Source organism: Manacus candei, unplaced genomic scaffold (assembly GCF_025592945.1).
Source record: "Manacus candei isolate 608988 ecotype Guabito, Panama unplaced genomic scaffold, ASM2559294v1 h1tg000056l, whole genome shotgun sequence".
Classification (NCBI taxonomy): Eukaryota; Metazoa; Chordata; class Aves; order Passeriformes; family Pipridae; genus Manacus; species Manacus candei.
Window position 1 is genome coordinate 1,396,779 of NW_026138104.1, and position 22,108 is coordinate 1,418,886.

A 22,108-nucleotide genomic window follows, 5' to 3' on the forward strand; every position below is an offset into this window, starting at 1 on the left:
CTCGGCGCCTCCCCGCCCGCCCTCCCGCCGCGCCTCCTGCTCCCGGCCCGGGCCGCAGTCCCGGCTCGCTCCCTCTATCTCCGCCCGCGGTCAACAATCGGCGGCGGAGGCAGCACAAGTTCAGGCCGCCGACCCGGAAACTCATCGGCAGCCGAGGCCCGCGGAGCTCTGACGGGAAGCGGATCCGCCGCGCCGGGGGAGGGAGCGGGGCGGGATGGGGCGGAGCGGGGCGGGACGCGGGGCCTGGGCGGCGGGAGGATGCGGCGGGCAGGCGACGGCCGGTGCGACCGAGGAAGGCAAGGCAGGCAGGGAGCGAGCGGGACCGGGGCGCTGTCCCTGACCTCGGCCCAGGGCGGTCTCGCGGACGCAGGAGCCGCTCCTGCCCCACGGGACTGCAGCGGGAGCACCGCTCCGGGGACTGCTGCCCGGCGGCTCCTGGGCGCGGCCGGGGAAGTTCGAGGGCGTTTCCCGGCCGGGCGGCGGGGGCGGGAGGCGCTGGGGCGCGGGGCCGCCCCCGCCTGGCGCCCTCCTCCGAGAGCGGCCGGGTCCCGCCGTGCCCACGGAGGCGGCGCTGCGGGGGAGGCCGTGGAACCCGGCCGGTCTCCTCCGTGGTGGGGCCGTGATCCCGGCGGGAGCCGCCGTCTGCCTCGTCCCGGGGGGTCCTGTGGGAGGCGGGAAGGGTCGGCGGTGCTGGGAGAAGCTGGAGTGAGGCGTGTTCTTCAGACCGGCAGCCTTTGGGATGGGGCCGCGTTGTTGGCACTGGGTTTGGTCAGGGTCAATTCCCGGTGGTGCCTTCCGTTTATTGTTACAGCCTTGCAGCCCTATCCTTCTTCATCCTCAATTTTTGTTTTCTCCATTCGTATCGCAGCTCCTGGGGCTGTCGGTTTCCCAGACTTGCTCTGGATTTAGTGCAGAGCACTGGCAGAGGGAGTTGACCCGCTGTTTATTTGCCTGTTTCATCACCTGCTGCCCAGGTAGCTTGGCCCTACCAGTGCAGATTCCCTCCACACAAGCCAGTGACCCAAGCCAAGTATATCCCAGTACATGTAAGGATACCCAGGGACCACGCCTTTCCCAACTGCTCATAAGGGATAGTTGTTTCTTTTTTCTTTTAAAACTCTTGATATCGCAAAGTATGACTTATCACAAGTCAGCACATTGCTTGCTTAATGTTTCTAGATGCTACTGTAATGACAATCATTAGATGTTTCTCTTTGGATATTACTATTCGGGTACCATGACTAATCATCTATTCATCAGTATTTAGCTTAACTGAAGGTGAAAATGACCATGCTGTTATTTATGTTGGGATTTTTTTTTTTACTATGTTTTCAGGTAATCTGATCCCAAGAAAATTACTGGACTAAGGGCATGGGGATCTGAAGACCTCTGTTTCTTCTAGGAGAGGTGAAGAAGCTAGAAATAGTAACATTTAAAATCTGTGGAGGAATTATTCCGCAAAAAGCACACGCTTACTGATGCTATGGAATGAAAGGGTGTTCATTTGCAGATGAAGAAAATGATCAGCTGGAAGGGGCTAATGGTCAGGCATGACCTTTCTTTCTCAAAGCTGATGTGTGGAGTGATTTAGCTTTAGGAGATTTTCTGTATAATTTTCATACAATTTTGTGACTATAAGAATTCTCACCTTGGTTTAAACAGAAGGGTAAGCAATTTTTTTCCTTAAATATAAAAGCCTCTGTCCACTTTTTGCAAAAACTAAAGATGTATTCCTTTCAGAAGCTCTGTTTGAATGAATTATGCACCACTTTGCAATCCCACTGAAGTAAAACTAAGTAAATGAATCCATATTATAGTTTATCAGTTTTGTTACTTGGCTGTAGGCAAGACTGTGTTCTACTTTGGAGGGGAGGAGAAAAAAAACAGGTATTTTCTTGAAATCCCCATGGAACTCATAAAAATGCAGTAATTTGTTGCAGCACATTTTATAATTTACAGTGCTTGTCACTTTAGAATCACTTTCGATTTCATATCTTTTCCAGAGTTCTAAATTTTTTTGACCTTTTACCTCGCTTGGAAAATGGGGAAGATAGTTACAAAGTGAAAAAAATACATTCTTTTTATTTTAAAAGTGAGTTAGAGAACAAGATTATTTGTAATAAATCTATGTGATGTCCTATTTTCCCCTTTCACAAAAAGGAAGCAGAATTATATCAGCCATTGGCATTTCTCCAACTAAAGAACAATAAATGAATAGTGCAAAGTACCAGTGCATATAACCACTACATCCTGAAGTTTACTGTGCTGTTGGATGGCTTTTTCAACTGAACCTTTACTTCCTGTTTATTTGTTGTTTCCAGTGATAAAATAAGGAGAGATGGGAAACCCAGAAAACATTGGAGATGCATATGTTGCTGTGATTCGTCCAAAAAACACTGCTAGCCTCAATTCTCGGGAATATCGAGCTAAATCCTATGAAGTAAAACTATTTTAATTTTTATTGTCTATTAGATGTTGTTTTTTTTTAAATAATGCATTATAGTAAATAAGTAATAATATAGGAGAAGAGAAAAATCTGACAGTAAGATTACTTAAGTAACTTCTATGTGTGTCATATACCTATTATGCATTGCTCCATCCTTATGGTATTTGGACACTTTATGGTTTTGTAATACCTATGTATTTTATTTCAGGGCCTTTTGCCCTGTGGGCTGCTCATTACAAGGGTGTAGCCTTGTGTTTTTCTCTTTAACCTGTTACAGAGGTCATCCTGACTTCACCATCCTGCTCCTCAGTATTCAGTGCTTCTTGAGTTGTTACTGCTTTTACAGTAGTACAATAAATAATAATAATAAAAAAAAAAGGTTCTGTGCTTCTTTCACTTGTGCTTAAACTCCTTTGGTTTCATTATTGTTTGAAAGATTTTGTTGCTTGAAGTTCCCATTGAAGGCCAAAAGAAAAAAAGAAAGAAAGTTTTGCTGGAAACTAAACTTCAAGGAGGCACTGAGATAACCCAGAGCATCTTGGATTATGTATTAGAAGCCACCAAACCAATTTCACCAGCCAATCAGGGTATTAAAGGTAAAAACATTTTAATCTGATATATTATTGATAGCTTAATAAAAATGCTTTTTAAATTAATTTGGCTTGGCAAGGTTGTGCCTGAAGCATGAAATTAGTATAAAAAAAAGAAGGTATGTTTGAAGGTTCATCACAAAACTCCAAGCTAACTATACAGCTAAACCCTTTAATTTACCTTTGTGTTCCTTTACCTTCCAACTCTATAAAAATACTTACTAAAAGATTTTTAATAAATGAAACTTTGTCTATACTACTTCTTCACCTCAAGTTTAGGTTTATAGCTAAACTTCCAGTAAACCAGATGGAAGTGGCTTTTTTATCCTTAATTTCAGCTAAAATTTGACTTGCACTAGTGAATTCATAGATTCTAAAGTCTGGCATAACTGTATCACTTACAGATGGAATTTAATGAGTACGTTTTCTTTTTCATTGTTGTTGCATAGCTGATCTAGTAAAGAACCTCACCCTTGTGCTGACAAATTTGTTTTCCAGCATATTTAATTTCCAGATTGGTATAAACTATACAGACTAAAGGACTTTTGTTTTTTGCTATGTACCTCATCTCTGTTTTGTACGTAAGGTTATACTGGGAAGGTTCAGTGAGGACAAGTCAATGCAGTGCTGACAATTTAAAGGAGGAATAGCTGGTTGCATGGTAAAAAGTCTGCAGCTGGACAGACTTAACAAAGCTTGTTATTCAGCAAACACAGAATAACAGAATTAATACACATCAAGGAATGCCTTGTAAAAGCAAAATCTGTCTGTTTCTTATACAGTTTAAAGCGTTTTAAATTGACTCACACAGAAAGCCCAAACATTAATATGCTCAGCTTAGTGTGACTGCTGCTGAAATATGCAGCTGAGGTCAGACAAGCAAAAAAACCCCTGCTATAAAGGGCTACAGTCATGTCACTTTTGCATGTTAATGGGTTTATACATATTTATGTTTTTTTATGTATTTAGATTTTCTTAGCTTGCTTTAGATTATAGGTATAATCATAATTGTTTTCTTCCTAGAAATTAGGGAGATTGTCTGGTAAGCTTTCAGATAGCCAACTCTAGATTTTTTTCCTTTGTTTTGTTGATTAATTAATTGTTTTGTGTTGTTTTTTTTTAATACTGTGCTAGGAAAGCGTGTAGTGTTAATGAAGAAGTTTCCTCTAGATGGAGAGAAGGCAGGCCAGGAGGCATCTCTTTACATTGTTCCAACTGTTGTGAAAGGTAATGCTGAGCATGATTTCTGAAGCTGCACCCGTTTTAGCAGTTCACTTGAGGGTTCATTTTTTTATGAGTATGATGTATGGCATTTTCTGTATTTAAGCATTAAAAGTTGCATTCAGGTGAAAAACTCTCTCTGAATATTTTAAAACTTGAAGAAGTTACTTAAAATTATGGAAAAAACCTTGTATTTAATGTATTGCCTTTGTTTCTGTAATGCTGTCACACTTCTGTTTTAAGCAGTGTTTCTGCACTTGATCATATTTTCAAAACATGTGCGTTAACTTGTGTAGAATTTGCTGAGTGCAACTGTAAGACATCCTACTCAGTTCAGTGTTCTTTACTCGGAGAAGAATGCTTATTGAAGTCTCTACACAGTAAATACAGTGTCGAAGGCAAAGTAAATTTCTCGTCTGAAAAATATTAAAAGAAACCCCAAACCTGAAGTAAATGTCTCTGTGCTTTTGGAGGAACTTTTTCATTTTTGCCTTACTTATAGCATTTAATGATGAAACCTATCAAATAGATACCATTGTGGAGTTACCAATAACGATACAGTTATTGGTAACCCCTTCTAGTCCTGAGTCCTCTTCTTTTTTTTCTGGTAATAGTATAGATTTAACATTAATTCCTCAGATGAAGCTGATCACACTGATGAAATAGTGACAGAATACTTTTCGGTTTTTAAGTCTACCCTTTTGGGTTGTGAATTAATGTAAGGTTTGTATGTAATTTCTATCAATCATTATTTTGAAAAAATTAAGTTACTCTAGTCTAAAGTTAGAATATACTCTTAATTAGTTAGGAAAGTGTAACTACAAAAGATGCAGAAGGGAAAATGAGATTCTTCTCACTGATGTGTCTTCAGAGCATGTTTCCTTTTCAGATAATACAAAGTATACATACAGTCCTGGATGCCCCGTGTTCTACTGTTTGCAAGACATCATGAGAGTCTGCAGTGAATCCAGCACCCATTTTGCTACGCTGACTGCAAAAATGTTAATTGCCTTGGATAAGTAAGGAATGCCATCAGTAAAAATACATTAAAATATAATAATTTCATATTTTATATAAAAATATAAATATATATAAAAGATAATTTGTAGATATAGCACATCGTTTGTATAGGATTCTTGTGATTAAGAAGGAAATCATCATGATATCATGTTATTGTCTTCATGTTTATCAGAAATTGAAACCTTGACAGCAGATTTTTAAATCTTTCTAAACTTTTTTTGCAAACTCGAGAAGGGTGTGCTTATCTAAATCAAGTGGCTTTTTGGAAGTTCTTGCTCACAGTGAATGTTTTATAAAATCATATGTTTAATGTTTTGTAAGTGACATAATTGTCATCTGTAAGAGCATTTGCCAGTGTAGTAAAAATATCCTGTAATTGTATACCATTAAGATTTGCATTTAAATTAAATCTCCCTGTAGAAAGGGAGTGCATCTTCCCTAGACACACAAATCTATTTGCACTAGGGAATTAAATTTTAGAAAGGTGATTAGTTGTTTAGCCAGATTTATAGTAATTTGAAGTTTGAGTATGTGAGCAGATTTTTTTTTTTTAATGTACTCTGAACAAGGAATATCAGAGCTTATTTGCATTAATAAAGTTATCTGAAACTCCTGGCTAACATGAAAAATCATACATTACAGGCTAATATCTAAAAGGTTCTGTGTGTAGGGTTTTTAGAGTTTATTAGTAGAGTTGTCATATTTCCATGTATACCATCATACGAGTTATATTTCTTTGCTGCTTAATGAATGCCTTCAGACTCTAAGCTCTGCTTAAAAGTGTTTCAAGCCTCATAGTTGTGAGAGAAGCCTTGGAAGTATAAGAGAAAATAGTTTATATTCGTTGTTCTCTATGTAATAATCTGAACAAACACTTCTCAAATATTCAAACTGCCATAACTAATTTATCCACCAAATATTTAGAGAAAATGCCTGAAAATACCTTAGAGTGTGTTTATAGCACAATGACCACAATTTTACAGTCCTCCTTCCCAGCAGGACCATGAGTAAGTGAAGAGAGCGCTGCTTTTGTAGCACGTCATAGCTTGGGTCTGGGACTTACAAATACAGGCCTAAGCATATTCATTAAACTGCAGGTCACCTTCTGCCATCCTTACAGTGGTTCTTGGACAGACAAGATCTCAGTGGTCTGTCAGTCAATGTCCAAAGTATGTACTTCTCTTTCATCTATATTTCCAGGCTAAATCACTAAACTGATTATATCACATCCCAGCAAAGCACAGGTTTACCTCAAGTTCATGAGAAAGCATGTGCACAAACCTAAATACAAACCCGGTTTTAGACCCTTAGTTAAAATGTGCACTACTCAACATAACACTAAAATAATTTAGGGGCTCAGTGAAGATACATTTATCCAAAAACCAAGATGAACAACTTGACCTGAACCTTGTTATATTACATATGTGGCAGGAAAAAATGGAGCAGGTGCACAGTACTGACTTTCCCCAGTAGCTGAGAGTAAGAGGGCTTTAAAGCTCTATACTGTCTGTAGGAACACACTGGGAAGAGAATAAACTTCAGCACATCTTTGTGAAAAGGCAGGTGGTAGCCTATGTGAAAGAGACTTAGCAGTTTGGAAATTGGACCTTATGGGTTTTTTGCCTTTTTCTGTCTCTCCCTAATGAAACACATGACTTGGAATGCTTAAGTCAGCACAGATATTGAAACTGACCCTTAAAAAAACTGCTTTAATTTTCAAAATTTGTATGTTGGGAGTAGGAGTATTGATAAACTGAAAGTAAACGAAATGGTGACACGTTGGTGTGGTTAAGTTTTTGGTTATGACCAGTGTTACTCTTAGCTTATAATTTCCTTTTCTTTGAAAGTTTGCATCTGCAGGAAATGTGTTTCAGCAAATACAATTGCTTAACTGTGTGTGGTTAACAAATTTCATGTTTGGGGATTAGTCATATAAAATTGACTGTGCACATTATAATGTTTTTAATTAAAATTTGTGATTGTCATACATACAGCTCTTAATCAAACAAAATAATGAACAAGATGACCAAAATAATCCTTTTCTACCTGAAAGTGAGTTATTCCCCCATTCTCTCCTGCAGGTGGTTGGATGAACGGCACACCCAGTCTCACTCCATCCCAGCTTTATTCAGACCATCTCCTCTTGAGAGAATTAAAACAAATGTAATAAACCCTGCCTATGCTATAGAACCTGGCCAAACAGAGAGCTCATTACACATGGGTTATACTGCCCTGGAAATAAAGAGTAAAATGCTGGCACTGGAGAAAGCAGATATGTGTATCTATAATCCTTTATTTGGATCAGACCTTCAATATACCAACAGGGTAAGAACTATATTTTCTTTTAATATTTTTAAAACATACATACATTTTCATTCATACATTCATTCATTCATACATTCATTTATTTGATATGGATGTGTGCTTTATGTTTAATACAGTCAGATTTCATTATTTAGCAGTAGATGTGCAATAATTTCTCAAACCCTCAATTTGAACATCATTCTCTTTAATTATGAAATTATGAAATTAATTATGAAATTATGAAAACTTTGGTTTCAAGAGAATACCTTGCCCGGATGGGGGATTGTGTAGCAAATCCCAGTAAGATATTTCTTCAGTGATGTTTGAATTATGTCTTCACAGGTTGACAAGGTGGTAATAAATCCATACTTTGGCCTTGGAGCTCCAGACTATTCAAAGATTCAGATTCCTAAAAGAGAAAAGTGGCAACGTAGCATGAGCAGTGTCACAGAGGACAAGTATTATGTTACATTCCTTTTTCATTAGTTGATAATTTTGTTTTGTTATATTACGGTAGCACTTGGTAGACTTGGTCAGAGTGAGATTCCTATTAATTTAGGGCTTTACTGTATAAATACTTTTTAATTAAAACGTCTGCTTTAAAGTCTTTAAGTGCTGAAACACAACAGTTAAAGGATGGATTAAGAAAGGTGTAAATCATAAACATTAGAGAAGCATTTCTTGGCATAAGAAATACAGCTCTGGCTTGACTACTGCATGACAAAAATACTAGCTGCATGAACTTCAATTTTATTCTTCATGTAGATCTACAGTTAGTGCTATGTTAGTAATTTTTAAAATGCTGATGTTTTCAACTATTGTGATATTTCTGAATGGCGTTTTCCTCCTGTTTCCCCTTTTAATTCATAGGGAACACCAGTGGGTAGATGATTTCCCTCTTCACCGCAGTGCTTGTGAAGGCGACTCTGATTTACTAAGCCACCTTCTGGATAAAAAGTTCTCTGTTAATCAGTTAGATAGTGACCATTGGGCACCAATCCATTATGCATGCTGGTGAGTCAGTGAGAGTTTTGCCAATCAAATGCATTCTTGCTATCATGATTCTGTAGCACTAATAATTTATGTAATTTATCAGCCTCAAAAAGAAGAAATAAAAACCATCTAGACTTCTTATGCTGTGATTCTAATATATGTTAGTGTTAACCTTCTGAAGAGAAAGATTGCTTCAGGTTTTGAGATAATTTTCAGTTGAATGGTTTTGTAGGAGACCAGGTGTGGAGACCATGTCATCACTTACTTATTGCGTGTTACATCTCTTCTGAGTACCTATTCTAATTCCTGTTGGAGACACTGGGTCTAGTTTAGTGTGGTAACTTCTACAGTCTTTGTTGGCTAAAGGCTATGAGCAGTTTTACAGCACAGCAGTATCTGAGCTGAGCATGTTTTGGTGCTGGTGAAACTTTGAGTGGGAAGCTGAACTAGGTAATTTACAGAGGTCAACTTGTCTGACTCTAACTGTGATTTAATCTGTAAGTACTTGAAAGCTTTCCTCGGTTGTAAAAATGTTTTATCTTTGTAGCAGTTAGTCTTTTGTAGATGTAGTGGTCAGTATGTCTGACGATATGAATAACACAAAAATAAAACTTGATTACAAAAATCCCACAACCTTACATGATTTTTAGTGTTTGTGAGAAAGTTTGCAAATAATTTTTGCATAAAGTATACACAAGAGTTACTAGTTATAAGTATGAGGCTGAAGAATCCTCTGGATCCAGCTGCCTGCAATCAGAAGCTGAACTCTAATTGTCCCAGAGATTTCTTTTTTTCCCCATCCAAGGCTGAACTCTGTTCAGCCATGACTGAATCACTACAACTGCCCTAACTCAGCTAGTTTAAAACAAGGTTCAGTTTGTCTAGAATTAATCCAGTAAATGGTTACTAGACCAACGAATACCAAAGACGTGCAGAACTGATGTTAGTTTCTACAAACTTATTAATGTTCCATTTTCTTTGGTGTAATTTGGAAGCTAAAAGCTCTTGAGTGTAGAAAAAGACTTTTTCATATTTAGGACTATCTGAAAAAAATATTTTACATTTGCTGTGTCTGTTCTGCTTTAACCCTGTCTGCAGGTATGGAAAAGTTGAAGCCACCCGAATGCTGTTGGAGAAAGGGAAATGCAATCCAAACCTTTTGAATGGCCAACTTAGTTCTCCTCTTCATTTTGCTGCTGGAGGTGGCCATGCTGAAATAGTACAAATTCTACTAAATCATCCAGAAATTGACAGAGTAAGTTCAGTTTATGCACAGAAATAGAAGTTTTAGCAACATTTTCTAGCTCGTGTATGTGAAATATTTTGTGTCCAGATCACAATGTGTAAACACAATGATCTTGTTAAGACATTACAAAAAAAATGGTTAAATATATTTCATTACTCCTACTCTTCCCATTTTATATTAATTAAAAGTTTGAACTCTATGATCAAGAACCTTAACTATCTCGAAAATGTGTAAATGTTTTCCCTGACTGCAGTGAAATAGAACTAGAATCAGTGTTTCTGTTTGTGTTTATAGCACATTACTGATCAACAAGGAAGATCTCCACTGAATGTCTGTGAAGAGAACAAACAAAATGAGTGGGAAGAAGCTGCAAAACTACTGAAGGAAGCCATAAATAAACCTGTATGAGTTCATTTTCTAAGTAGTTTAAAATTTATATTTAATTTACACTTAAACTTGTAGGAGAGCTAGGCTCACAGCTGTTACTGGAAAAGTGCAGTACACTGAAATTATTAGTGAAAATATTGGCAAACTGACATTTTGTCTCTTTAAACGTTTCTGTTCTGTTTCATGTCTCAAGAAATACATGTAAGACTTTAAACGTGATGCTCTGATTTATTTGTAGGAGCATCACATCAGCTTCTGATTTTATGTCTACTTTATATCATACAACCATCAGCTTTCTTTGTGCATTGTCATCTTATATGTTGATAAACAGGAGTATTCAGCTGGTTAAATGTAGGCTTCTGCAAAGTAGACCTTACATCAGTTAGTCAGTGTAGGCTTCCTTGGCAGCCAGTGGATATTTAGCCAGGGTAGGAAACAATTTATAATGTGATTCCTCTTATCCTGAAGTAGATTTAATATTAGCCAAATGATATAAAACCACTTGTTTCTTTTCTTTGAATCAGATGCAACTGATATCCCTGTAGGTAGGTGGTAGTAAACCTGTCAGTTTTTCAAGATGTTTTAAATTATCTTCATTTTACTCTGTATGAATGACCTTCCAAAATAATTAAGGAAGGAACTGACCTTTATTTTAGGGTTCTTATTATGCAGTTGATTAAATGGCAGGTGTGTATGTCTAATGACTCTGAAGACTAATGGACACATTTTAAGTAGATTTCACAGTGTAAGAGGTGATATCATGTTGTCACTTATTACTATTTAATACATTAAAATAAAAAAACCAGAAATTACTGCAGTAGGAGGGACAGTGACTACTGCAGCAAAAATAGACTGATGTTTTCCATTCCAGGCTCATTTTCAGTCAGTTGTCATTTTCAAGTCATCCATCTTTTTTTTTTCAAAAGTTTTTAGGAACTCAGTTCTCGATGACTTCGTAGATTTGAGAAGGGGAAACTCTTATGACTTTTTTATTCAAGCAGCTGAAACGTTTAACCTGTTAAAGAGATGAAAACAAGACATTTCAATAATTTATGGCTTGTGTGTGTATGCTTCAAGCACCTGATTTACATTTACATATGACTTTCAGGAGGCATGTTGTGGGCTCACATACAATTTCCAGTGAAAGCTGTGGGAGTTCTGAAGGGGAAAAGGATTTATTAGTAGTAATATAGAAGCACTGTAAGATTTAATGAGATTGTATTCTTATTGTAGTGGGGTCTGAGTAAAAGGTGGATGCTTCCCTCTGAAAGATGAGTCTTTTTAATATAGACTAATGAAGGGGAAAATTTATAACCTGCCAGTAATAGCAAGGTAGACATTCTGGGATATGCATAGGCAGTTGAGCCCATATCCCTCAAGGAACTTTTAAATGCCTGCTTACCTTCAAGTTTAAAAGAAGTCCTCAAAATACCAGTAATAACTTTCTGGAAGTTATTGTTTTAAAAAACACAGTATATGAACTTGCACAGGACAAAACCCAAGCAATTTTGATAAGTATGCAGGAACTGTGCAGTGCTCTTTTTCCCAACATTATGGATGTTGCTGAATTATGGTAAAACTACTTTCCTCTTCAGAAGCACCAACAGAAAGGATTTTAACAAGTTGGATTTTTAATATGTTTACATTTTTGTGTAGTATGAAAAGGCACGAATTTACCGTATGGATGGATCATATCGTTCTGTCGAGCTGAAACATGGAAACAATACCACTGTGCAGCAAATAATGGAGGGCATGCGCTTGTCTCAAGAAACTCAGCAGTACTTCACTATCTGGATCTGTTCTGAGAACCTCAGTAAGTCAACAAGGGTGATGGATATACTTGAGATTTTATCGTAGTTTATTTCTGCTTATCGTTAGGAAAAAATAATACTGTCCTAGGAAAGTGGAAACGTGCTCTCTGACAGCCTTTACAGCCTGATGTCTCCAAAGTGTGCTTTCAGAGCTAGAGCTTCTTTGTTTTAGCTTTCACTTTGGGGACGCTCAGTAGGTCTGCCTGTGGATCACTGTGGCACCTGGAATGTATTTCATCCAGGAAGATGAAGCTAGTCCAGGTTGTCTTTCTGTTACAGGGCACCTTGGCTGTCATAGTCCTTACTGTTGGCTTATCCTGGTTTTAATTGTGTTTTTCTTCCCAGCGTATCTGAAATTGGATGCATGTAGTTGTTCATAGATGTTTAGTCTTTTTAAAACTAGTAATTAAACCAATTAATATTTTTTTTATTAGGTCCTTTAATCATGTGAATTTTCATGTGTTGTGCACCAAAATAATTTTTGATAAATGAATTCTCAGATTTATTTGGTGAGACAGACTTCTGATGCAAAAAGTCACTATTACATTTGTTGTATTTTTTGGTATTTCCGGTCTAAATGAAAAGTATATTATAATTTTTGTTTGAGTTATATAGGAAAAGATGAACAGAACCCCAAAAGAGTCAATGAGTGTGATTGGGTTTTGTCAGAAATTGTGGTCAACAGTACTGCTGCAACACGATAGCTATAGGACACATTATCATGGATTACAAAGCACAATTCAGGTCTGGTAGGATACTGTGCTCTAAATATTGCAGAAATCTTTTCTTCATTCTTTAATCTTTCTCTCCCAGTGTCATGCCTTTTGCCTTTTTACTTTGCTGTATGCCACACGACTACTGTAACGCTGAGATAAACATAGGTGTTAATATCTGGAAGAAAAGGAAGTGTTTGAGTGTTAAAGTGTTGCTGCTTTTGCCTTTTCTAAATATGTCATGTTTTCATAGAGTCATTTGCATTTGCACCTTTGCATTTGAGGGGATGAGCTCACTGATACATTGTTTAATTCTTTAGATATTTAGTTTGAAAATGAGCTTCTGTTTTATGGCTTCAAACACCTAAGAGACAAAGTTCATTATGAAGTATGTTTCTTGCAGTTTGCATACAACTGTAAGGACCATAGATTTCTTGCTGGTAGGACAGATAATGTTTTCCTGTGTTTGCAAGTAAGATGGGTAAGTAAGTTGAATGAACAGATTGTTCTCAGTGAATGATGTTGCACTGTAATAACATGTCTGTTTAAGTTTTTCCTATAATGTGAGATGTCACAGTGTGAAAGCCAGAGCAGTGCAAGGAGGCAGATACAGCCTCACTCCTAGAAAAAGCCAAGCAATGATCTAAGGACAGGAAGGGTGAGTGAGCTGAAGGTACAGACTAGTACATAGTAGGACTGCAGCTGAAAGCTTTGTATTAATGTTGCATGTCTCGTATACAGAGGAGAACTTGAAACATTGAATGACTTTATCCTGCGAAGAATCAAGACATTTTACAGATTAAAAAGAAAAATGTCTGTTCTGAAAAGTTTATGGTCAATATATATGTACACAAAAATGGCAAATACATTTATAAGATAAATTATATCTGTATTTTTCTGTCAGAAATAAGATTATTGGACTTTGTATTTCTCCCATAATAATAGAGAAAACAGTCTCTAATGTTTTATTATCTTGTTTTTAAGGTCAGTCTTGGTACTCAATTAAATTTTTAAATACCACTTACTCTTGAGAAACTGAAAATAACGAAGTTTCATCACTACTGCATTTAGTGAATTGATGCAAGGAGTTTTTCCAATAAATCCATATTTTCCAAACCTTTTATATGTAGCAGTTTAGAAAAGATAGGGAAAATATTTGTTAATGAGTCCTCAATTTCAGATACCCTGGTTTTGGTGCAGCGTTTAATAATTTATGTATATATGTGTGTGTATGTGCTGGGTTATTCTGTTTTATTATTTAGAATCAAACCCTGTTATTTTTCAGGCCTCCAGCTGAAGCCATATCACAAGCCTTTGCAACATATTCGAGACTGGCCTGAAATATTCACTGAACTGACAAACTTGGATCCTCAAAGGGAAACTTCACAGCTTTTCCTGAGAAGGGATGTGAGACTTCCACTGGAAATAGAAAAAAAGGTCAGCATTTGGAAGTGATAGCTTGAATTCATGATCAGGCTCAGAACACTTTGACCATTAGCACTCAGCGTGTATAGTGACTGTAGCAATATCCAAACTTATTAAGCCTGACATCTCTTCTCCTTTTTTGTAATAGTTCGAGTCTTCACATTCTTCCCTCCCTCTCTCTCACCTTCCTGCCATCTCTCTATTCTCTGTCTCTTTCTCACCCTCTCAGCTATTTGGTTTATCATCTGTCTCTGTGTGTCAGTCTCTGTCTGTCTGTCTGTCTGTCATACAGCTAAAAACAACCTGCCCGATTTTCTTTCTCTTCCTTGTGCTGTTGTTTTCCAGTTATTTAATTGGTTGGTTTTGATGGGATTATACAAACATATTACTCAAAATGAACTCACGGAGGAAAAATCCATATATATCAGTATTTCTATGAACCTTCTGATTGGGCATGGTATCCTAGTCACCTTTCATTTGTTTGTTAGATCAGTGAAGTGTTGAAGTAAATCAGTGAAAATATGTCATTTTTTCTATTACAAAGCACTACTAAAATGTACACTTCAGTCAGGATCACACCTTTGTCTTCTGTTTCTGAATCAGTGAGAAATTATATTTATAGTTTCTAAGCTCATTTTCTTTTTTACAAAGAAATCATATTATTTATATCTTTTTAACAGATTGAGGATCCATTGGCTATTCTTATTCTTTTTGATGAAGCCAGATATAATTTACTGAAAGGTTTTTATACATCACCTGATGCCAAGCTGATCACACTGGCAAGTCTGCTTCTACAAATAGTCTATGGGAATTATGAGAGCAAGAAACATAAACAGGGCTTTTTAAAGTAAGTATGTGTGTTTAAAACTTAAAATTATGAGTTTAGATTAAGTATTTTTAGATAGCACTTACTGTGGAACTCTCACATTTTAGGTATGATATATTTGTTGTTTTTCTCCATTACTGAGCTGTAGTTCAGAGTAATCACATAACCCTTGTATGCATAAATAGAAGCTGGACACTGGGTCTGAAAAATGTATTAATCTTAATTGTTGCAGTTCCAGGCAGAGGAATGGAGGTTCTGTATCCTGTAAATCTGTCCTGAGATTACAATAATACCAAAATGAGTAAGTGTATTCATGTGAGTGAAGGGTTCTGACAGGACTGAGACTTTGAACAGTGCTAAGGAAAACAGTTAGACCAACTTCTGGGGCTGACTTTCCTCCCTCTTTGAAGAGGACAGACCAAAGATATAATTTATCTTCTGTCATTGGTATGAGAACTGCTGTACTAAATTGGTCAAAACCATAGCACCAGTAGGGCTCTGCCAGATGGTATTTTTCTCTCCCCTTCTTTCTGCATGCCAGCACAACAGTAGCTGAGCTATTCTGGGATATGGCTTTTTCTTCCCACATACATTTCTACAGCAATATCTGAGACCATCAAGATTCCAGTTCTCTACTGTGTGCACCTTCACCCCCTGCCATCTCCACCTCACTTCATTCATGGAACAGCAGCTGTGCAGTTCTGGAATGCTGCTGTGCTTCTCATCTCCTCTCATTCGCAGCATCAACTGAGCTGTCTTGATTTGCTGTTTTTTTTGGTTGTATTGTCCTGCAGTTACACAGCTGGTAGATGGAACATAAGGAGAATGGGATTTAAGTGGGACTACCCACTTGCATGAGCGTGCAGTCCAACGCCAGCTGGGTTTAGTGCAGAACTGCCCGCTGCTGACTTGCAGCAGCTGCAGGGTGGTGTTCCTGTTCCTGTCCACACTGAGGCATATCGGTACTGTGGTTCCAAGCTGAGCCTGCTCAATGGAAGTATTTGACTCTACAGACAGAACTACCTGGAAAGATAGTTTGGGATGGAAAAAAAGCCTCATGGGCATTTGGATATGCTTTCTGTTCGTGTTCAAATGAAGATGTTGGAAAATAACTTGTTCTTCAGACAGATGAAAAGATTTATAGTCTGAATTTTTTTTGCAGTTGACATAAATGTTTATTAAAACACTGGTAATTTCAAAAATATATCCAGGCTGTTGTTTCTGTGAGAGTATCCTTGACCTTAAAGATCTGGATGCATTGTCCTGTGTAGGATTCTTGCTTGGTAGATGATATGTGCAGTTACAGACAAATACAGTTTAAAAATTACTCAATAGGTTACATTACTAGGTTTTGAGACTGTCTTAATTGTACATAACAGCAAACTAGTAAAGGCTTGCTTTCTTCCTTTTAGTGTTTTTTGTTGGCTGTGTTTTGTTAGCTTCTCTTTCATGTCATGTAACATATAACTTTCATGTGGAAATGAATTGGGCCAAGTCCTCAGTGATGCTGACTGCAGGAGTGGAGGGAGGAGTATCTACAGTCTGTCATATTTTTCAAGTATGTGATATGCTGATACAAATGGCTTTTTGTATATAATTTTGGCTTCCAAACTGGAATTCACCAAACTGCTCTGTAACCAACTATGAGTCGTGTTCTGCTGCTGGCATTTCCTCTCCATGTCGTGTCCATGATGCATGACACAGATGGTATAACATAAAGCTGGATTTCCATTAACTGAGTATTATACTGTATCTTAGGAAGCCTTGGCTTACATTTCAGTAAACCATCTCACCCGATGAGATGAGATAGAGCAGGAGCTGACTTTCTAGCTCAGTGTGTGACTTGAAGATACAATGAGGCAGACATTGTTCTTTCTCCTTACTTTATTTAGTGAAGAAAAGCTTTTTTTCTGCTTTGTTTTTCTCTTAGTGAAGAAAATCTTAAATCTATCGTACCAATCACTAAACTAAAAAGTAAAGCTCCTCATTGGACAAACAGGATACTTCATGAATACAAGGTGAGATAAATAAGCAAATAATAGAAAATCCTGTTCTTAAACATTTTTTGACACTTTGGTTGTCAGGTAATGAACAGGAATACTGGTATATAAAGGTAGAAATGTGTATGTTCTGAATGTTTGGGATGGGTTTTTGGAATGTTTTTCTTGTACAATTACAGTTGATCTCTTTGTTAGAAGTAAATATATTTGCAATCTGTTAATTTACCTTCAGTGTTACCTCTGTATTGGGGATACTTCCAATTCAGGCATAGATGTAAAAAAGTCTAACTTATATTTTCATGTCTGTTTGTTGTGATAGATTACCAAGTCCTTTTTGCCAGTGTAACCTGTATGTTGGGGATCTGATAGTGCTGCTGATGTGCACACACACACACACACACAGACTCCTTTGATTAGAGCAGTTGATTGAACAAAATTTTTAAATGTGGACTTGGGCTCCTTCTTTAAAATACATCTAACTCAGGGCTGCAGTCAGTTTAAATTCGTGATCTTCATAAATAATTGTGGAAAAAGTGAGGTGTGTCAGGAAGAGAACTGTACCAGCTGACATGCATCACTAAAGGTAGCTCCCAGGAAACACTGCAGATCCACCCAGGGAATGTTTTCAGACCTTGCCCCTCTTTTTGAGATGAGATTACTCAATCATAAACTTTCTCTTGGTGCCTGCACCTTTTTTGTCAAAATCCAGCAGATCATTCCTGTTCTAATACAGATGAAGGAGGGGACGATGGTGGTCTAAGACTATGGTGTATCAAAGTAGTCTCTATTCTATCATCAGATTATATGTAAGAATGAGCACAGCTTTCTTGACTTCTGCTCTTAGGCCATTATTTTGGGGTGTGGGATATGGAGGAAGGAGAAAGGAGATGTAATCTTTTGTTCCAAAGATTTTACACGTTAAAAAATGGCTGTGTAGAATTCAGGTAAACTGTAATGTAGGGTGGGGATCCAGAGAGGTTGATCCTGTCTACCGCACCCACAGTCATGGCCCCCTAATTGTGGAAGACTTGTGCTCTCTCTCATATCTGTGCCTTCTCACCTTGTGCACAGCCCAACCAATTTTTTTGTTTGGTAGTGTGCTTGGTATCAGATTTTTTTGAGATGGGAGCACTCCAGGGATCGTTTGTTCTGACTGTCTCACTCTACTGAAGAGGAAGGAACAGAAGCCTCTCTCATTCTGAGGGCAAGCTCCACGAATGAAAAGAGATCTTCACCCCTGTTTTGCTTAGAAAACAAACAAACAAAAAAATTCCATGTTTTTGGGGAGATTAGACCCCTTAAAGGAGGAAGAATGCCTAGTTTTAAGGATTGTGATGCATTTAGTGTCAGGTGGGTGCACAGATGCTTATCCCAAGTCCAGGTTACTTCTGAGAAAGGCAAAACTGTGGGGCTGTTCAGAGGTTACGTGTTTGTGTTCAGATTTCTGAGGCTTATACAGGTATCTGGATTTTGTCTCAGTCTCTTCTAGCATTTGAGCCTTTCTGTGGCTCTGAGGTTTAATTTAACTGTGGGAAGATGGTTGCGGGGGAAGCACTTTGGAAATATGTTTAGTGGGAATTGCACTAAACAGGGGGCTTTCTTCAAGTAACCACAACTGCTTGAGAAGACTTGTTGATTGCCATTGTTCCTTTATTTCTAGAATCTCAGCACCAGTGAAGGTGTCAGTAAGGAGATGCATCACCTTCAGCGCATGTTCTTGCAGAATTGCTGGGAAATTCCTACTTATGGAGCAGCTTTTTTCACAGGACAGATATTCACCAAAGCAAGTTCAAGTAGCCATAAAGTCATCAAAGTGTATGTAGGAGTAAATGTAAAAGGGCTGCACCTCCTCAATATGGAAACAAAGGTCAGCTTAAATGTACTGCCAGTGATAACTATTAAACTTAATTCTGTTCTCTTAAAATTTTGTACTAGAAGTAATTTCACATCCAACTGTTTAGTTAAACTTGGCTGAAAATTTCCAAGATTTTAAGATCTTTTAAAGTCACTACTAACAAAGTCTTGTATCAACTGTACTACTTTATAAACTACAACTACATTGTGGAATGTGCTTCTTTTAAGTCTGAATCCTGTCTAAGTGAACAAAGAAAAGTTCAGTCTGTAGGTATGGAGGATATTTTCTGAGTGACAGTTTCCTACATTTCATTGTAGGCTTTACTCCTCAGTCTAAAGTACGGTTGCTTTATGTGGCAGTTGGGAGATGGAGATACATGTTTCCAAATCCACAGTCTGGAAAACAAAATGAGCTTTATTGTGCATACCAAACAGGTAAGCATTATTATTTTTCATCCTTCATGTTCAATTATTTTTTTCCTAAGTTAGTTGCGTCCCTGTTCTCTCTGGAGGTTGACCACCCTTGCACAGTATAAAAGAAGCCCAAGCCAAGACCCCGCAGAAATTATTTTAAAACTTTCATATTAATATTTCAGAATGCTTGCTTGTTTTCCTAGCATGTGAAGGCTTCAGAATTCAAAATACATAAAATGCATCTGTAATCACTAGGGTAAACTTTTTTTAATTGAAACTGTTTGTTGCATGTCCCCAATCCCTCATACTCTAAGGATATTCCAAATATAGTGAGAACTACAGAGCTGGAGGCGGTAACTTTGCGATTGAAACTAGCAGAGACTGAGAACTGCATTTGTCGTATTCTTGATTGTCATTAGTTCTGAAATGCTGATAGAATTTAATTGCATACCTTTACATAGGCAGGTCTCGTGGTTAAACTTCTGATGAAATTAAATGGCCAGTTAATGCCAGCTGAAAGGAATGAATGATCGAAGGGAACAATAGTTACGAAGTGGCGTCTGATGGCTAAGCAAAAAACAACTTGTGTCTCATCGTAACAGAAGACTTCCATGTACATGAGTTTTACACAGTAGAAAAGTCAATTTGTACAGTTTTTTAACTTTGTACAGAAGCTGCATGGTTTATTTTTTTAAAAAACAATACAACATATCTATTATTTTTATAAATATTTTTGTGTTTCATATATAAACTATTGTAGGGCTTGAGCTTAACCAGTAAAGCTAATGAAATGTAAATGGTTTACCGAGTTGGACGAGTATGAATCCTGTAAAGCTTTTGTTCCCAGAGGACTATGGGGCTATCAGTGCCATTAAGCAAGTGTCAGTTAACCTATTTACCTTTCATGTCATTCTGTGGAACATCAAGGAAGTATGGTATATGTTACAGTATTTTGTAGACACACTTAATTTTTAAGATATGTCGATAAATATGCTTAAAAGACCAGTTAGACTTTGAGCAAGTACTTTTGATAAACTCTTGGTTTTTGTTTGGTTTCTGGCAAACATTTTTGCTTGCTTTATTTTTACTCTTAACTTTCTCATACTTTGTATTCATATTTATTCTAAAATGTTGCATGAGGATGCCAAAAGGGAAATACTCTAAATCATTCAGAAGCCATATTGAATGTTTAGCATGCTTGTTTTTTAAAATGGATTTTTACTTTTACTGTGCAATATAAAATGTGTATATGGAGGAGAGGGAGATACGGATTTACAAATGAACCTTACTCAGAGGACTTCAGAAAGTTAAAATAAATCCTACCCTGGATTGCAACACATATGCAGTAGCAAAAACTCATATAGGAGGTACTAAATTATTTCTGTTAAACTAATTTTCCTACTGATTGCTTACTTCAGTTTCTTGAGGCTGTGAGCAGTGCAGGATGCAGGAATGAAGATTTGTATTGCAAGGAAGCCAGATACAGTTTTAAGTATTCTGCCTGCTCTTTGTAGAGTCAGGACTGGGGCTCAACATGTTGGGTCCCAAGCGTAAGGTGGGATTCTATGCAGTCTGAAACATATCCTTGTACATTAAAATAGAATCTGTAACACAAATCGTTAGTTTCTGGTTGTATTTCAGGGTTTTAAGTGCACTTGACTATTTCTTCCATGTAAACTGCATGCTAAAATAGTGTGCAATATTTTGTAAAAAAATTTTTTTTTAAAAATAAAAATTAGCACTTGCCTCTCAGTTTTGAAATAAAAGTTAAAATGAATGTGAAGAACTGTGCTATTGTATAGTAACTTTACTCTTACCTTACTACTAGTAAGTGCAGTTTAAGAAATTAAAGTAGTAAGCCGTTAAAAAGGTGAACAGGAGACTTATATTTTGTATTCTTCTTAGCAAGCTATACTTTTCTACTTAAAAGTCACTGGCCTAAATAACAGTAAATCTTCATGGATTGTTATATTTTATTTAAGGTAAATAATGTGACAGTCGGATCCTTCATAGTGCATCCCTGCTATCACTTGGCACTGGTATCAGAATTACATTTCTCTACATAGCACTTTCTTAGAAAACTAGAGGAAAATGTTAAGATGGTGTGTCAGTTGCCTATTTAACAATACAATTAATATGCCTTATTGCTGTATAGTCCTTTCTGCTACATTCGTATTTATTACTACCTAATAAATTGTTTGCAACAAGTCACAATTGGTGTTTTTATTTTTGTAATCAGCATGACCCATCAAATGTTACACCAAGCAGGTGTTATTACCAAAGAGCAGGAAGTTGTAACGGGCTCATCTTTGTAGGGTATGTAGGAAGACCATTGGAGAGGATCATGGGGAGAGTCCCATGGTGACTATGAATTAAGGTAGCGCTCCTCAGAAACCACTCCAGAATTCATCAGGTAAACTGGAAACTGTTAGTCATGGCAAAGCAGAGGTTTGCAGATGATGCACATCAGTGGAGCCACTGAGAGCCCAACTCAGCAGTCCCAGCAGGTACCCGGGTACTTCGAGCTCCTGCTGGCTGGCTTGTATAATCCTTTCATCTGGAAGTGGGGAAATGAAAACTTGGAACAGAGGGAAATCCAACACCACACAGACACACCATTGGTAACAACCCTGGTATCTCTACCAAACAAAAACCCAATGAAAACAAGCTGCAAGATGGGCAAATCTGATAACTGTGCCTTTGTAAGCATGAGATGCCCAGCTCACCACTTACACCATCTAACAAGTGCTTTTTTAAAAAGCAAGTAACTGTGCAGCTGCCAAAAGCAAAGATTTGAGAGTTGAACGCCCCAGCCAGGCCCTGTAAGGCAGAAGAGTAACTGAAAACTTAAAACTGTG

At 37.6% G+C, this 22,108-nt stretch overlaps 1 protein-coding gene across 8 annotated transcripts; it reads left to right on the forward strand.

Moving 5' to 3' along the window:
- The first annotated feature begins 206 nt into the window (after positions 1-206).
- KRIT1 (KRIT1 ankyrin repeat containing) lies at positions 207-21,464 on the forward strand. Of its 8 annotated transcripts, none has more exons than XM_051802172.1 (18): positions 207-301; positions 1,336-1,425; positions 2,337-2,440; positions 2,883-3,042; positions 4,171-4,263; positions 5,147-5,276; positions 7,359-7,602; positions 7,924-8,039; positions 8,452-8,595; positions 9,673-9,829; positions 10,115-10,222; positions 11,864-12,020; positions 14,017-14,168; positions 14,837-15,003; positions 16,913-17,000; positions 18,643-18,849; positions 19,155-19,271; positions 19,712-21,464. In XM_051802172.1, exons 3-18 carry the CDS (start codon positions 2,339-2,341, stop codon positions 19,778-19,780), a joined length of 2,211 nt encoding a protein of 736 aa, XP_051658132.1. In that variant the 5' UTR covers positions 207-301; positions 1,336-1,425; positions 2,337-2,338; the 3' UTR covers positions 19,781-21,464. The 8 variants fall into 8 exon arrangements, with proteins under 8 accessions (XP_051658132.1, XP_051658130.1, XP_051658133.1 ...); XM_051802170.1 differs by having other exon boundaries at positions 207-296; XM_051802167.1 differs by lacking the exon at positions 207-301 and adding an exon at positions 569-1,046.
- Positions 21,465-22,108: the final 644 nt, after the last annotated feature.

Coding starts and splice junctions, on each gene's coding strand:
- KRIT1 (XM_051802172.1), top strand. CDS start 2,339: ATGGGAAACCCAGAAAACATTGGAGATGCATATGTTGCTGTGATTCGT. Junction 10,223..11,863: donor AGGAAGCCATAAATAAACCT/GTATGAGTTCAT, acceptor ATTTTTGTGTAG/TATGAAAAGGCACGAATTTA. Junction 15,004..16,912: donor CATAAACAGGGCTTTTTAAA/GTAAGTATGTGT, acceptor TTTTTCTCTTAG/TGAAGAAAATCTTAAATCTA.